Source organism: Argiope bruennichi, chromosome 1 (assembly GCF_947563725.1).
Source record: "Argiope bruennichi chromosome 1, qqArgBrue1.1, whole genome shotgun sequence".
NCBI classification, from domain to species: domain Eukaryota; kingdom Metazoa; phylum Arthropoda; class Arachnida; order Araneae; family Araneidae; genus Argiope; species Argiope bruennichi.
Genome location: NC_079151.1, coordinates 15,932,480 through 15,950,008, shown reverse-complemented (window position 1 = coordinate 15,950,008; position 17,529 = coordinate 15,932,480). Strand labels below are relative to the sequence as shown.

Below are 17,529 nucleotides of genomic sequence, written 5' to 3'. Positions count from 1 at the left end.
ATCAACATTTTTTAAAAACTGCATCAACAGTTAGGAATATATTTTAAATTATTTTTTTATCTTAACAACTTTTAAAGACTATATGTTTTTTTCATTTATTTTAATATATAATTATCAATGAAAAATTGCTAAAGTTATAAACCTGAAAATTAAATATAAATTTTAAATAATTATTTCTTTAGATATAAATAAGAGTATTTAATTATTACAACTGATTATAGGGAATTTATTTCACTTTCTTGACTATTTTTTTATAATTTGCCATCTAAAAATGAATGGCGTCAGGAAACATACAGTTCTCGAATAAAAAATAAATATTTTATTTAATTGTTGATAAGAACTGGTGACATGTGTAGTGACGAAATTCTACATATGAACTGAACAAAACATATAATCTGCCAATGGATTCTTATTTCCAATCAAAGACTGAAGCTCATTTTATTGATCAGACGTTTTATACTAGCATTTTAATAATTCTGGATGCTGATGTCTTTCATTGAAAAAATATCTCTAGAACTAAATGCTTCATTTCAATTGCTATACGATTTATTTAATCTCACGAATTTAATAAATCTTACTACAAGATCGCCTTTAAATAAAATCGTATCGAATTACAAATATTAATTGATCTGAATGAAAAATTTCAGAGGTAGAATAAAAATTTATGAAATAATATATTTTACTTCCTTGATTGTTTAATTTACCATCCGGCTTTGAGAGTTCTACATATGTTGTTTTAAATAAATAACAGATTTGACCTGAATTTTTATGTTTTTACTTTTAAATCACCATATTCTGAAAATAAATCTAAAATTTCTAAAATATTCCATTGTCAAGTGATCTGAAATTTTTTTGTCTTCTTTTCTTTCGAAATTCTAAATTCCTAATGCCCACGAAATTTTATTATATGAACACCATTCAAAATATTGAATCAATACTCAACTTTTTTTTGTAAACATCTGATGTATCGCGGAATCCTTTTTTTCCCAAAGAATTACTTCTCATGTTTCTACGTTGTCTTTGTACTCATTGCTTTATTTTTGTTTCGTAATTCTTGAATTTCGAATTGCTTTTCGATTCGTTAAAACCTTCAGTAAAATAATTTATTTTTTCGCAAAATAATTTACATGGTAAGCAGTATCCGTTTGAGTTCGAATATTACATCCATGCACACTTAATCAAGTTTTTTTAAAGAAAAAAATATGTGTTTATTTGCAAATCTAAGTTAATAACGAATCGCAGTATCTTACTTCTGGTAACTGATATATTTCTTACGATAAAATCTACATTTAAGAGATTTCAAATACGTTAAGAGTTTCAACATTTAAGAGACTTCAAAGCGGTCTACCCAAAAGTTGCTCGTTTTTACAATGTCAAGAAAGAATTAAACTTATATAAATTATTAACCTGTTGATTAATCTAAAAATTTGTTGAAACTGAATTAAGTCAACCAGTTATTACTGAAGGGTAGCATCATAAGATGCACTGCCTAATCTACCACTTAGAGAAATTATCTAAGTGTCGAAAAATCCCTTTGCGATGCTTTGATAAAATTCGATATTACAGATCTTTTGTGCACTCCAAAATTTTTTTAAATCTTATCTATGCATTGAGCATTTCGAGTGAACATTCGATGCACTAATAAGCCAAAATGTCGACACTCTCCTTCCTCGGACAAGACTTTGCCTCGTACCACACGCAAATACAAGATTTACAGTCTTTCTTGATTAAATTAAGCACTAGCTATAACTTTTAGTCAATGTAATACTTAAAAGGTTTTAATTGAAAAAGCGGACGATATGCAAAAGATTAAATACAATGCAACTCCACTTAATCCTGCACTTTTACTGTATCAAAATTGATTATGATTGCGCAGAAAATAATATTCTTTTCCGAAACCACATGTATAAATGTAACAGCAAGTTACATGCACATCTAATTGCATATAGTTAATGGAAATATACAACAACTAACTAACATTTAATAACTAACTAACATTTAATCATGTGCACAGTTTACCTCACATTCCAATCATAACAGACTTTATATGATGGAATAACTACATTTAAAAAAATTCACCATTCCAAATTATTTCTGTTGTGTTTTCCGTAAAATAGCTTTATTTCAAAAAGCATATTTGGGATATCATTCATCATTACATAATTAAAACTGAATAGAAATATGCGTACTTCTACTGATTGAATTTTCGTGCAACCATCGAATAAATCAGCCAAAGTGGTCTCTCCCGCCCCCCCGTAACATTCTCGCGTACTCTCTAATAGAGATGTTGTTACCTTTTTTTTCACTAATATGAAAAGGTAACCTTAAATTAACTTATCAAATCTATTTAAGTCAAAACTTACAGTTTTTAGCCAATGCTACGCTTTGCATTCCTCATTTAATTACGATAAAAGAAAACTAGGCTGGACAGCCGCGAACCGGATACTTGGGTGTGTACTGTACAAGTAGAAAAAAACTATTTTGGGATAAGACATGAAGCAAGAAATCAAAAAGTCACCACATGATGACTGAATAAATATTATCAGCAAGAATGTATCAATTTCTTTAGAGGTCTTTTTATATCAAAAGACTGAAACATTGTCCTTGTCCGATAATCGTATTGTATTTAACAAAGAAAATGCAACATTATTTTATTGAAAAAAAAACAGTCTGTAAAAAGCTGTTTTCAGGTTTATTCTTTTATTTATATTGAAAGAAAAATTTTATCAAATTTGATTCATTAATAAAAGTTAAAAATTTTAAGCATAAGAAATTTGAAAGCAATGGAAGACACATGATTATTAAAATTAAATATAATCTTACAAATTCCGAGGAATTACATTGTTTAACACACTATACAAAGATGGCACTTTTTGATTTAACACATTGACAATGCACAAGATTGAACTAAAAGTTTAACTTCCATTTTCCGGAAGTTACCAGAAACAACTTTTTGAAACATGAACACGTCAACAAGACTAGAACAATAACAACATTTTTATATACATTCATCGTTTATACAAAGTATTATTCATGAAATATGGAATGGAACATCCCAAGACTAGAATGTTTATCTTATTCGATGCCAGTCAATAAAATCTTTTTTTTTTTTTTCATTCTAAAAGGAAATTTTTTTTTTAATGTAGAGTGAAATTTTTCAATGCCACAAAGTCCGAGGCATATTGTAGTTAAAGACAGTTAAAATTAACTTTGCTACTATGAAATATAACTATTATTTGTAATAAGTTCTAAAAACGAATTTTATTGAATACGTTAACATTTTACGGTGATATATTTTAAATAGGTTGATTTTTAGACGAACATAGAAATTTCTTTGACTTTTATTTATTATTTAGCATAAAAATACTTTGAGCGGAAAATAAAAGAAAAATTATGGAATCTTGAAATTGATATGCAAAAGCAGACGAAAAATTCAATTCTGAATATTCTTTAAGACACATCTGACATAAGGTATAAAATATTTTTTTAAAGCCACTCAGCTTGCATTTAGAGGATTTCTAAATTGCGGAACTCACAAACAACTAACAGAACTAGTTGTAAATAAACAAAAAAATAGCAATTTTATCGAAATTATTTTCTGGAATTTTCAAAAGTTTACCAAAAAAATTTAATTTTCGACATTAAAAATGCAATTTTAACACAACTGGTTTGATTTTTTTGAACATAATATTGTTATGCTAGGAAAAAAATATAAAATATTTGTTTCAAAAAATTTAGTTAATTATTTAAGTATTTAAAGGCTCTTGGTTCATAACAAAGTAAGTAGCAAAATTAAAAAATAACGATTAAAACTCATTTTATAACTACAAAATTTTGAATTTGATTTTTAATGAAGAGTTTCTGTTATACACTTGGATATGAAGATTACTTGTAATCTCACACCAGTAGATTTCTACTTTTTCTGTAGTACGGTAGTAGTAGTAGTAGTATTTCGTTACTGCAAATAACTGTTAGTAGAAACAGTTATTTGCAGGTGTTTCGATAATGAGGAAAGATGTCATATAACGAGTTATCAAATGCGTTACAGAAAATGTCATTATTTCTTTCATAAAAAAATAGAGAGATGCTAACAGAGGATATCAGAATGCTATTAATTTCTGTAGAACATGCAAAATAAGGGGGAAAAAAGAGTACTTTTTTAAAAGAATTTTCAAATTTTTGAAATATTTTCTCTAGCTTATATAAAAATAATTTAGCATCTCACCAGAACAATTTATTTTTAAAAAATTATAAAAACAGACAGAATATATTAAATTTTGAATTAATAACTAAAGAAATCAATATTTCAATTAATAGTAATCTGTAAAGTAATTTCTAAAAGCTTTATCAATTAATATTTGTAATATTGATGAATTCACTTAAATTTAACTACTGTACCGATTAGGGTGGTCAATATGCGCAAAGTACCGTAATGTAAACAGATATGAATTTTCTTCAAGGAGGCCAAAGTGTTGATTAAAATTAGTTTCACCATCATATGAAGAGATGATTTCAGAGTCTCAGAAATTCGAAATCGTGTTTCATAATTCTTTAAAAGATTGAAGAAAATCTTTATCTAACTTCAGTTAGAAGTTTTAAGTTAAAATCGAAAGCAATCTCCTCTTATTTTGCTTTTTTTTTACAATTACTTAAATTGTAAATCTAATTTCTCTTTAATTTAGGCAATACAATACCATTGAAAAAATATATTTGGAATAGTTTTGTAGTGATGGAATTCTGTAGATTAGTATTTCCTCGCCGAATAAATTAAAACTATTTTCAAATGTTCAAATACTTTCATTCAGATGTAATGCAAATGTCTCTAACATTGATGTCTTTTTTTTTTCAAATACCAATTCACGAACCATTATTATTCAGGAAACAAACAAGAATTTCAAGATGAAAATGTACATGGATTGTCACAAATGAGCATTTAGAGTAGACAAAGAAAATAACTGAACACACAAAAATAACATAAAAATTGCACATAGTCAATAATAGTTCACAATCAGACCAAAAAAGCTGAAAGTGAACTACAGCACAGTAGCTTGTGTTTTAGAGCCAGGGCAAAGCTCTGATTTTGAATATCCAGTGTCGCATTTAATCATTTATTATTCCTGATAATCCATCCGTATTCAAGGTCTTGTATTCCATTCACCAGCTGCAATTGGCTAATAACAGCACTACAATGAAATCCAATTTGTAATGGAATGGAATACATGGATAAGTTATCGGAACCATTTCCAATTTCTTGACTAAGTAATGAGCAACGGACTTTCAAAAATTATTGGGAAGTCTAACATCACTTGTTATTTTCATCTTCTTTCACACACGCGTAGGGTGGGGGAGGATCATAAAGTGTATGATAGGGGGGAGGCTGTTCGTCCGTAGGTGTCTGTGGCGCCTCTCTTGTATGGAAATGAGTGAAATCGCCACTGCCAGCCACAGCATCGTCCAGTAACGGTGCCACGAACCTGCTGTCGGATCTCTCTTGTCTTTCTCGTTCCAGTCTGCCCCTGCAACTGTAGATACGCATGATTCGATCACGGTCGGCCCGAACCACAAATGCCACCCCTAAAAACACAATGAGGGGGAAAAATACGGACAAGATGGCGAAGACGGCCAGCCTTGGTTTGCACTGGGACCGAATAGTGAATGTAGACCGGCCAGCGTTGGGTTCATCTGGAATCCATACTAAGGCCCGGTCGCTGGAGGCAAATGAAAGACCTGGAAAGGAATAACTCGATTAGCAAAATGGAAATGGCTATTTGTAACAGGATAATACTGCCAAATGTTTCATGTGAGCATGCAAACAACATTCGAAATTAATAATAATATGCTTAGCGGAGGACACACGAGAAGGAAAATGAACAGAATGAATGCTATAACAGTAAAGAATCTCAAAATCGGCTGACATCTGAAAAAAAAAAGTTAGATTTAAAAAATGATTTTATCTTACTAATATCAATTTATTAAGAAAAGTTTTAAAAAAATCAAAACGTGACATGAAACAACAAAAATGTTTTTAAGAGTCAAAGTAAAAGATTTAAATCAATAAAAATCGTAATTCTATTCTACCTTAAAGGAAAATCGAGTCATTGATTTATCTGTTATATAAATACAGTTGGAGTGTAGTATTTAAATATTCTTTGACGTATTACGGAAGTTGGGTGATATTTTTCTGTCTATAGGGAAAGTCAACTTAAGATAAGGAGGGGAGGGAATCACATGAATTAATATTAGCAGTTTTCTGCACAAAATATTGATTATTTGGTGACAGAACAGTCGTTTAATAATCTAAAGAACTTCTGTCATGTTCTTGACTTTTGAATGTGATCTGATCTTCAGAGATCCGGATATCGGGAGAAAAATCATGAGTTGATTTACAAAAATTGAGCCATTCGTTAGACGTAGATTTTAATAACAGCTCTAGAATAATCCATTGCCCGTTTTCATCATTATTGGTGTAATACTTCAGGAAATCAGACTACACAACTCGGCAATGACAGATATAAAACTTGGGGACATTTCTCTTGATGCCGACAGATGGCAAACATGAGGGTAAAAGCCAAGGGTTTGTTATCTGGGAGAATAGAGAGGAACGGAACGAATGAAATAAATTTTTCCGCTGTTCTGTGCGATAGTTACTTTGTATTTTATTCGCGCTGAGTAAAATAGAAAAAGGAGAATAGTTTCATGTATAATTTCATAGAGTTCAGATATGGATTTTTGTACATAAAAAGAAAATATCTAAGTAAAAATTAAAAAAAAAACATATCTTATAATCCGGATTTTCCACCATTGAACGAAGTTGTATATACCGCAATGACTAATCCCCTCCTCCTCGAGGAACATCTCAGATATGGAGATGATAAACTTCTGGAATCGTGATTGGTTCTCGCCGCCCTGGTGGGTACTTATATGATGTGGGAAGGCTACCCTCTCTACCGATGATGAGGCATATCTCTTACTGGAGGGGTTATACCGTGGCCGGTGACGACCCTTAGAAGTTCCAACAAATGCTGTTACAACGATCTGCTCATTGAGATTTTTTTCGTATGCTTTTGAACGGGTCGGAGTAGTCACACAATACCATAATGATAACACAATTACTAATAACTTGAAAAAATGACTGCTTTCCACATGTATAAAAAATGATCACTAAAAGGAATGCAATTTCTATTTTAAAACATTATGAATGATCAGCAATTGATAAATATTTTGAGCATTGAGTTTCGAGATAATTTTTTCGTTTTTTTTTTTATATCAGGAGTTTAAAAGTTAAATAATATAGGGTGGGAGATCTGTTAATGAATAGTTAGGACAACAAGAAAATGGATCTAAGAATTCCACATGTTACATGATAAAGAAGACGTTTTTAACAGTAAAAGATCATTAAAATCACATCTTGGGGCCTTTGGCACCAACATACGAGAAATGAATTGTCAGTGAAACATCAAAGGATTTTCAAGAACGGTAGAAAAAATCATCAGATTCATTCAAAGACATCAGCCTAAATATATATATTTATGAATATAGAGAAAATTTGACACTTGTTAACAAAATTGATTTTTTGTTCTCTGATATTTTCTTTTACCATTCATTTTAAATGATCGATTAAAAATGAATGGTATGCCAGAACTAAGCTTTCCTAAAACCAAGCCAGATTTATATATCACAGTTATTGTATAATAAAAGAAATAAGAAATTATGTAATTATTTATGGATTATGTTGATTATGCTAAAAAAAATGAATCAAACTTTGGTCTTTTATGGGAATATACTCATTTACAGATCAACCAGCAGTATTTTGATCAAATTTATAAATATAAAATATAAAAAAATGTATAAAGAGATTTCTTAACAGGTTTTAATAGAATAGCTCAAAGAGTGTTTTTTTTAAATTTCAGTTTGTCAAATTTTTACTTCATATTAACATTCTGATATGAAATAATAACTACCAAATATTAGAGAAACAGAGAAAAAGAGGAATAAATAGAAAATGAAAACTGAAATTTATTATTTTTGTAAATCAAAGCATTAGACAGTGTCCCAATTGTCTCAAACAACAAACAAAAGATGAAGCTTTTATAAGGAAGGTATAAATTGAGCTATAATTATAATGAATTGTTTTGTGAGTCACCAGGATTACAGTCAATGCAGGATGAAGACGGAATGATTGTAAAATAAATCTTATCATTTATATCAAAACACAAATGCTATTCAATCACATGCAGCATTACAAATAGTATTCATTTTAAAATATTTAAAATGTGCTTTACTTTGCCATTAGTTTAAGTTATTCCACAAAAATTCTTTGAATCGTGTAGCTTAGTAAAATAATTATTGATTTAAATCTAGTTCCGGTTATATCTTTCAATCTGATTGTCCATATATCATGTAGATATTTTTACATTCAAATGCATGAAAATCTGAATGGAACTGTAATCGGAGTTTCTTCCATTTTTATTGTTGTCCATAGAAAACTTCATTTATATTTTTGTATCTTCTGTTTAACAGTTCTTAATATTGCTACATGTATTTTTGTAAACTTTATATTTGTAAGCTCACATTCTAATTCTGTAAATGAAGTATTCTTTCAAGTGAGAGAACACAAATAAATAAACATAAACACAAACAAAACATTAAAAATGTGAAAGTTCAAAACTTTATTTCCATTAACCTTATTTTTATAACGATTTTGTGCATACCAATTTTGACCAAATGGTATCTTCCTTATTTAATGTTTGAATGGAAATAACTATAAAAACAGTGTGGTTCTTAATTTATCTGTTAAGAATAGGCACACTGAGCATCATACAGTATTTCACTCTTTTAAATTATAATCTTTAGTATTTTTCCGTCGTTTATAATACTTTTTATTGCTTCTCACAGAATTCTTATATTCGCATTGTATTAAAGTTCCAAAGTTTACATTTTTGAAATTTATGTTTCACATCAACCACCAAGCAACATTTTTACAGAGTCATAGATAGGTGATGAAAAAAAATCCGATAATCTTTATGAACTTGAAAGATAAAAATGGGAATAAGAATTGAAAACAGAAATCCATTTTGAATTGCCTATTTCGATTTGAGGTTTTAACTGCATTTTATATTAGTAATAAATTATTATTAATATTGCAAATATAACATTTTAAAGTAATGTAGGGAGTAATTAAAAGTTTCATACTGAAAACGAACATTTATTGCATTTAAAGTTATTTTATATCCCCATTAGGAAAGATAACCAAATTATGATAAAGCATTTTCTCAGTAACTGCCCTGTGGGTACTGCTGTTTCACTACCCACTATATAATCTGGCCTTCAAGAACTTAACATTTCGTTCACAGCTCGAAAGAGCTACTTCAACTTGTCCCGTTTATCTTTTTTTGCATAAAATAAATCTATTCTTGTTAAAAATGCCGTAGCGTTTCTTGAAGCGTTTTAAGGGGAGGAATCATTCCATATCCCCACAGCTCTTCTCCCAGCCTTTGGATAAGTATAATTATAAAACGATCAGCAATTCATTTAAGCTGGATATTCATTTGAGATAAATGTTAGGAATAAAAATACTCTGCAATATTAATAAATAATGCACATTTATAAAACGTTTACTTTTTCATGATCCATTTTACTAGAATAAATTACCTAAATTTATGCAACTATTCCTATATTTACTTTAAAAACGTAAAAGCAGGTTAATATTATTTTTATTGATATAATATGCAATTTCTAATCGCTCTAAATTTCACGGTTACTTTCAAAAAATTCCCCAATGAATTTTCATTTTCAAATTCATAATCTAAGAGCCTTTTCCACTTATTTTCTTTATTTCTTGCAATACATTTTACTCTAATTCTCAAAAACCTGAGAAATCAAAATAAATTAAAACGAAAAATATAAAATAAAAAAAAATAAGTACCAGTATTAGAAACATTATTATTATTTACACAACTTCAATACAAATTTCACCAATTTTTTACGGATTTTTTCCTATTGAATGTTTATATTGAAGTGTAGTATAAATACTAGAATATGCAAATAACACTTGTGTCACACAATAAATTTTATAACTGATTATGCAATTCAATGATTTACAGTAAAGTGCATTATTACAAATGAGGATCGAATATAAATGTTATTTCACTATTTTTGTTACAATTGAAATCACTATTCTCTAACTTGATTATGTTTGAAATAACACTACGATATAGTGATGATATTTATATGTAAAATTATTTAAAATCTGAGGATTTTATAGGAGTCTTAAGGTGCTAAAGACATTTCGAAAAACAGACAAAGATAGAAAAAACTTTCAACTTAGAGATATTTCAATATTTATAACTTCAATATTTAAATTCAACTTAGAGAAATTTTCAATATTCAAAAGAGATCTTTTGACTTTTTTGATTGAAATGATGTTAGAGACACAAAAATGGACTTTTCTTCAAATATCTGATTTTTGTATTCTTTCCTCCAGCTGGTTGAGACGAAATGATGAGTGTGTCCTAAGAATTGCCCGATATTAGGCGAGTTTAAGTTGATAATTTAGAAGACGGATTTGAATCTAAGTTTGCGACACCAGGTTACGTTTCTTTCTTTCTTTTTTTTTTTTTTTTTTCTCAAAACACCAAATTCGCTAACAATGCTTCAAGCAGAAGTAGAAAAAAATAGCCAAATTCATGGAAACGGTTTTCATTACAACTCTATTATTTCTCCGGCCAATTGGTCAGAGTTACACTATTCCGTAGAAAACAAAATCTGAAACTGAAAATTCTTGTTATATAAATACTTACCAATGGTACATGCAGTGGACAGACTACACATGTCAAAAGTATGTCCTGATTTGTGGATAGTGTACCGGGATCGGTCGAGGACGATGCGCAGTCCGATGGCGTTCGATCTGTGTCGATTGGTATTAAGAATGACAATCACATAGAAGTCGGCCGAAGTTATGTTCACGTGCACGGGACGTACGTCGTGTACATCGTCGCACATGTAAGATGACTCCTCCCGTACATCGCTCGAGGAGATCACGCTGTTACTGAAAATGAATAAAAAATCATCACAATAAAATCTAAAAAATGGAACAGGCAATATTTTAGATATATTGGCACAGTTTTTGTTTGTAAACAAATTACGGTTAACGTAATTAATTGATTAAAATTAACAATAACTGCCTATTATTAATATTAATTAGATTTTCACGGATTAACGGATTCCACGTAATTCATGATCCACGTTCCAGCGTCCTATTTCCTCTCATAAAATCTATTTTGGAGTCTGCTCTTCAAAAGAACAAACATTTTGAAGACAGCTTACATTCGTCATTGTTTTTAAAACAATCGACTATAAAAGAAGAAATAATGGCAATATTTAATATCAGAGTCTGGTTTCTCACCAATTCCAACAAAATTTACCAAACGTAACCAAAAGTTTAACATCTTGAGAATGAACTAACACCTATTAAAGTTACAATAAAATATTGTTAGGATTACATTCAGCAAAAATTCCCTCCTGAAACATTAAATTTGAGTGAAAGAACATTGATCTTAAGTAGTGTCTAAATAATGTGTATTGATATCAAAAACTGCATTATGTCAAAAACATTACATATATGTCAGAAACATGTCGTACATTACAAATATAGCATTCATACAAAAACATGAAAACCTAAAAAAAAATAATATTAAGTCAAAAACATTGCCAACATTGCATTTGCATCAAAACCTTAGCTCATGAAATGGAAAACAGAACAAGGTATTTTTACCACAAAATGAAGCGGAGAACAAAAATAATTATACAATTAAAAATCTGATATTTATCTTTGTTTAGTTATACAAGTAAAATTAAAATATATTGAGAAAGAGTTCAAATGTTGACACTCTTCCTTTGTGAGACAATATTATTTGTGTGGATATGTAAGCAAAAATTAGTAACACGCTTGAGCCCGTGGTGGTCTGCTGGTAAGATCTCGGAAGTTCCAGGTTTGAAACCCGATTTAACCAATCATGCAAGCATGTCTGTCTCCTATTATATCCGCCAAGCCAAATGATCAGATGATCCATCCTATGATGAAGAGTAGAATTTTAAACAAAAGAGTGCAAGTATCGTCCGCGTCTTCTGACAGCGGTTCAAAATTGCAAGGTCTGACCCAAAATAGCCCGAGTGTTTAAAAAGACGAGACATTCATATAGTTGCACTAAGCTTCTAATGCACATGCACCATCTCATCACTTCTCTTTCAAAGATAGTCTGTTAAAACAAAAGGCTGCAATAACAATATCAATTTTGACTTTTCTTCCATTCTTCTTTTTAAACGGAATCTCACCTTTCATTAGAATCAAGGAATCGAATGTTTTGCTTTCATCTGTGAGATGGTCATGATTTCAAGTTACATCTGTAGAAGAATACTCATTTAGAATAAAAGTTCACACGATATCTTTGTCAGATCCTTCGACATTCAGAAGTGATGAGTTTATAGTTTCACAAGTCTGGATTTCTGAAGACATAGATTCACCTTTTTCTCCGCCAACTTCCATGGATATAAATTAACAGGAATTTTATTTTTAAATTGTTTCTTTCAGAAATCATCTCATATTCAAGGTCTTATATCAAGATCATCAAAAAATATCAGAAATGTAAAAGTTTACTTCAAAATGGAATATAAAAGTACAGGGACTGGTAAAAACTTAGGGGACTGTTCTTTCCTTCGACTTTTTCCCATGCTAACACAATATAGATAGTTTGACATCGATCAATAATATTATTGTCAAGACCATAACCCAATTTCAATTTTCAAAGCTCTTGGGTTTAGTATCATCATCCACATACATGCAAATAGACAGATCGAGCATTGTCAACACTTTGGTGGACTGGGTCCAATATTTAATATAAATAGACGATTCTAATGATAAATGTATCCTATTACATATACGAGAAAATTTTAAAAATACATAAATAATAATAATTAAAAAAAAACCCAGCCGCAGCGTTTTTTCCAAAACTTTATCTCATACTCTCTAATAAAGGTGCTATCCTCTCCCACTCCACAAAAAATTGCGGCTCTTGGGTAGGCCAGAGAAAGCGTTGTATGGCATTGGCGTCTAATAATAACGAAATATTAAATTTTGGCGGGAATTTCGTATTTTTACTGAAACCTTGTGGAGTTTTATTTTTTGGCGCATCATCTTTAGTATGCGGTTAGTAGTATTTGAATAGGTCTGTCCCCAAATAGACCTAATATTGCTTAAAAACGAGACTTTAATATAACTAAATCAAACTAAACTTATCAAACCGATTGCAATCAAAATTTGATATATTTAAATTAACTATTATATTTTTTGATATATTTTATGTATGATATTGATATAATCATAGTTTATATATGATATTAACTATTATATTTTTTGAACTATCGAGTTTACATGATTCTGAAAGTACAGACCGACAGACATTCAGCCTCGGTGTTGGATTTGGCTAAAAATATGGCAGGTATTTACAATTTAGAAATATATGTACCGAATTTTACTCATCTAGCTCTCTTCGTTTTGTAGTTATCGTGTTAACTTATATTCGAGCAGCCGGACAGAATAGATTTTGTTCAAAAATTTTACAGAAATCTATTAGTGTAAAGACAGAATATCAAATTTCATCGGTATAGCCCAAAATGTTTTTGAGTTATCTTTGTGACAGACAGACGGACAAACAAACATAATGCCAAAATTGTGTTTTTTGAACACAGAAGGTCTAAAATGAGAAGATTTGTCAAAATCTCGAGTTCGGATTTTTTTGTTGATTACAATAGTTTTTTATACTACGTGTAAGAGAAAGTAAAAAAAAAAAAAATGAGTGAAGCATATTGTTTACAGAATTGTCGTTTGAAATGGAAATCCATATCTGCCAAATTTATTTTTAAAAAATCGGAAGTTGTTGAATGTAATCATTCAGTGCCAATCTGTCATCATTCACGTGTTGTAGGAACAACCTTAAGCAGAAAAATAATATGAATTTTAACGCACATAAACAGCATTCCTTATCGCTAAGTTGATTTTTATCGCGGTTTGCGTAGTTACAGTAAATAACTTCAAGCGTATGAAAGGAAATTGGTCGTTTCCTTCGATACCAGATAAAAAATGACTACTAATCATGAGATAAGATATATTATTGCACCATGCATTATGAAGAAGTGCCTCGCAGTCTCTTTCACCATATAATTACACACTTTTGTGACCACATAATTGTTGCCGAACCTGTTAATGCCCATATTAATCACAAAGCATACATTTTGATAAATAAGAAATGAAATAAAATGAAAAAAATTTCTTAAAAACAACATTAAAATATAAGCGAAATTATTTTTTTATCCCTATGAAAATAATTTTTTGAAAATTAAATAAATAAATGTATTCAGATAACAACTTTTAGGGTAACAATATAATCTAATAATGAAAATGAGGTAAAAAAATTATTTTTAAAAAATTGTTAAAATTTAGAAAAAATTAGCTAGAGTAATAAAATGGCATCATTTAAAAATTAATAAATTAAATTATTTAATTCATTAATTTATTAGCAATTATTAATAGCAAATAATTTAATGTTTTAAATGACATGAAATTCATTTATATGCAATAATTTTTTCATAAATTATTGCGAAAAAACAGCTTAAAAATTCAGCTTATTTTAATTAAATAAAATTCTAATTAAAATTTTAAAGAAATGGCTCCGAGGTGCACATTCCTATGATCCAAAGTATATATATCCCGAATTCGGTAGCTATAATTCGGTAAGTATAGTTCAGTAGCTATAACACACACACACACACACACACACACACACACACACACACACACACACACACACACACACACACACACACACACACACACACACACACACACACACACACACACACACACACACACACACACACACACACACACACACACACACACACACACACACACACACACACACACACAAATTCTCATCTTTATTATTAATAAAGATTTGTATTAGTATTTATTTGGAGAGAAAAAAAATACTCCATACTATTAATAATTAGACAAAAGGAGAAAAATGATAGAAAATGTCATACATAGCACTAATTTTATGCAAAAAGTTTACTTTATTTTAAAATTACATAATCAAAAGCCTACAAAAACAAATATATAAATCGTTTCATAAAATATGCGTTCTTTTCTTCTTCAAATAGCAAAATTATGTATTCAGAGAATTATAAAGCTTAAAGACTCGAGAATATAGATCAGAAAAAAGCTGCAATCGCTTTAAACTAACATCTAACAGTATGGCATTAATTTAAATGATTTGAGAATAAATTTTCAAAATGTCATGGCATTTTGCCTGAGACATTAAATGGCTTTGCTTGATGCAAAAATATGTAATTAATGGCCAGGACAAAAAAATATAAATTTCAGCTCGTTAAAGGAACGGAGTTAAGAATTGTATTTCTGTATTCTATATGTGCGATAAATAAGTAAACAAGGTAAGGCTATAGCAAGTTTTAAATTTTAATTTTCTGTCAGTTTTACTTGTTAAAAATTAACGTGTTTAAAATTTTACTGTACAACAGATTTAAGAATGAAAATTTTTGTCATTTTAAGTCCATAAATTATTGACTAGCAAATGATTTTTGAGAAAAGTGGTCCATTATGTTGAGCGCTCACGCCTTATATTTTACTTTTATATCAGAAAATAAAGAGATAATATTAATCTGCACAAGATACGACGCTCGTAAAACACATGAAGTAATATCTTCCGTTTTATTCAAAATATTGGAATTCCAAACTGAAGCTAATACATAATGTTGCCATACAAGAAAACTAAATAATAAAGGTTGATATATATATATATATATATATATATATATATATATATATATATATATATATATATATATATATATATATAGTCAATAATGCAATGTCACTTGTTTGTAGTAAAAAAAGTTTGATAAAGTCATATCAGAATACATCAGGGAAGACATTACATTTTGTCTTTTGAGCACACATTTCCAAGGAAGATTTTTATTTCTGGTGTTTGCAGCAAAAATTCATTCAAAGTAAAGCTAGCAATATTAAGGAATTAAAGAAAACCAGCGAACACCTGCGCTGACTGTTATAAAAGCAATCAAAGCAGTTATATGAGCCATCAGCTAAAATGAGCATATAAAAACACCCAGACAACGACGACATAAAGAACATTACCCTTATGAGATCTTTTTCCAGGTATTAGCCAAACGTTTAGCTGCTCATCCATCACCAGATGTGTATCTTTTGGGAGGTGTTGAGAATGAAATCACTCACCTGACTAAGGAGGAGCAGCGGGAGGTTTTACTGCTCCAGGAGCACTTGGAGGAATCCGCTGACGAATCCTCGTCGGAATCCGACTCGTCGCTGTCTTCCCCACACTGTTGCTTCAGACAGCTCGTCACCTCTTTATCGCCCTGCATAAAAGCACAGCACATCATTCAACAAAGGAAGAAAAAATATTTAGACTAATAAAATATAAAATGAACATTTCAACCAGGAAGCGCCTTCAATATGGATACAGATAATTCTATAATCAGTTTTTTTAAAACTCGAAATGAGGCAAAACACACACAAAAAAAGCAATCTCATAGTATTTTCCACTAAATTTAAAACATTAAGATAGCTCATTTTACTTGTTTTCTTTAAAAAAAAAAATTAAAAAAAAAAATTTTTTTCTCTTTATCAACTTACAAATTTGTGGGTTAAAGCAGAGCAAGTGGATTGGCTCGAAAGATAGGGACAACGTGTTCGAATCTGGTCACGCTCCAAATTGACATCCTTTACTGCTCGCTATTGTCTGACAAGACACGTGTAGCATAAGCGTGGTTTAGGATACAGTTACAAGTCATTAGGAAAGAATTTCTATTTACGCTTCTTCTGAAACGAATTAAGTCGCTCAGTCACATTCAAGCGTCACGTGACCTTTCTTTCACCACGCAATGGTACTTGAGAGCGTGAATGTAATCTATGCATACATTATTTTAAACTTAGATCAAATATCGAAGGATGAACTTGAGATAATATCAATTATTTCGCTTTTATACAAACATGAGAAATCTTGGTATGGATCAGAGCTCACTTTGATTTAACCAAACACAAAGCTTCGATGATACCCAAATTTGAATCTGTAATCACATCAAACAATAATCATTTTTAAATTTTTAACCAAATTTTATGTGCATGTCCCACAAACAATAATCCTGACACATTAAATGCATGTCCCTGACATCAAACAATAATCATTTTTAAGTATTGAATCAAATATCACATGCATGCCCGTTTCGATTTTTTTAATAAAATAACTTCATTCATTTAGGAATTTAATATTTACTATAGATTCTCGTGATCGCTTACGAGATATGCACAGGAGTTTTGTTTTACTACATAATTACAGCTGGCATGTTAAGAAACGTTATGATCTCTTCTTCTTCTGTTTAAATATTCTTTATAACGGTATTTAATATGCATCAGGATCA

General features: G+C 29.9%; 1 protein-coding gene across 3 annotated transcripts in view; it reads right to left on the bottom strand.

Moving 5' to 3' along the window:
* Positions 1 to 2,670: 2,670 nt before the first annotated feature.
* The window catches only part of LOC129971884 (uncharacterized), a 50,411-nt gene continuing 35,552 nt past the window's right edge, over positions 2,671 to 17,529 (bottom strand). For all 3 annotated transcript variants that reach the window (XM_056085865.1, XM_056085862.1, XM_056085873.1), the window contains exons 4-6: positions 16,328 to 16,467; positions 10,800 to 11,047; positions 2,671 to 5,727 (exon numbers count right to left, since the gene is read on the bottom strand). In XM_056085865.1, the coding sequence (XP_055941840.1) occupies positions 5,303 to 5,727; positions 10,800 to 11,047; positions 16,328 to 16,467 (813 nt within the window). In that variant the 3' untranslated portion in view covers positions 2,671 to 5,302. The remainder of the gene's footprint in view (positions 5,728 to 10,799; positions 11,048 to 16,327; positions 16,468 to 17,529) is intronic.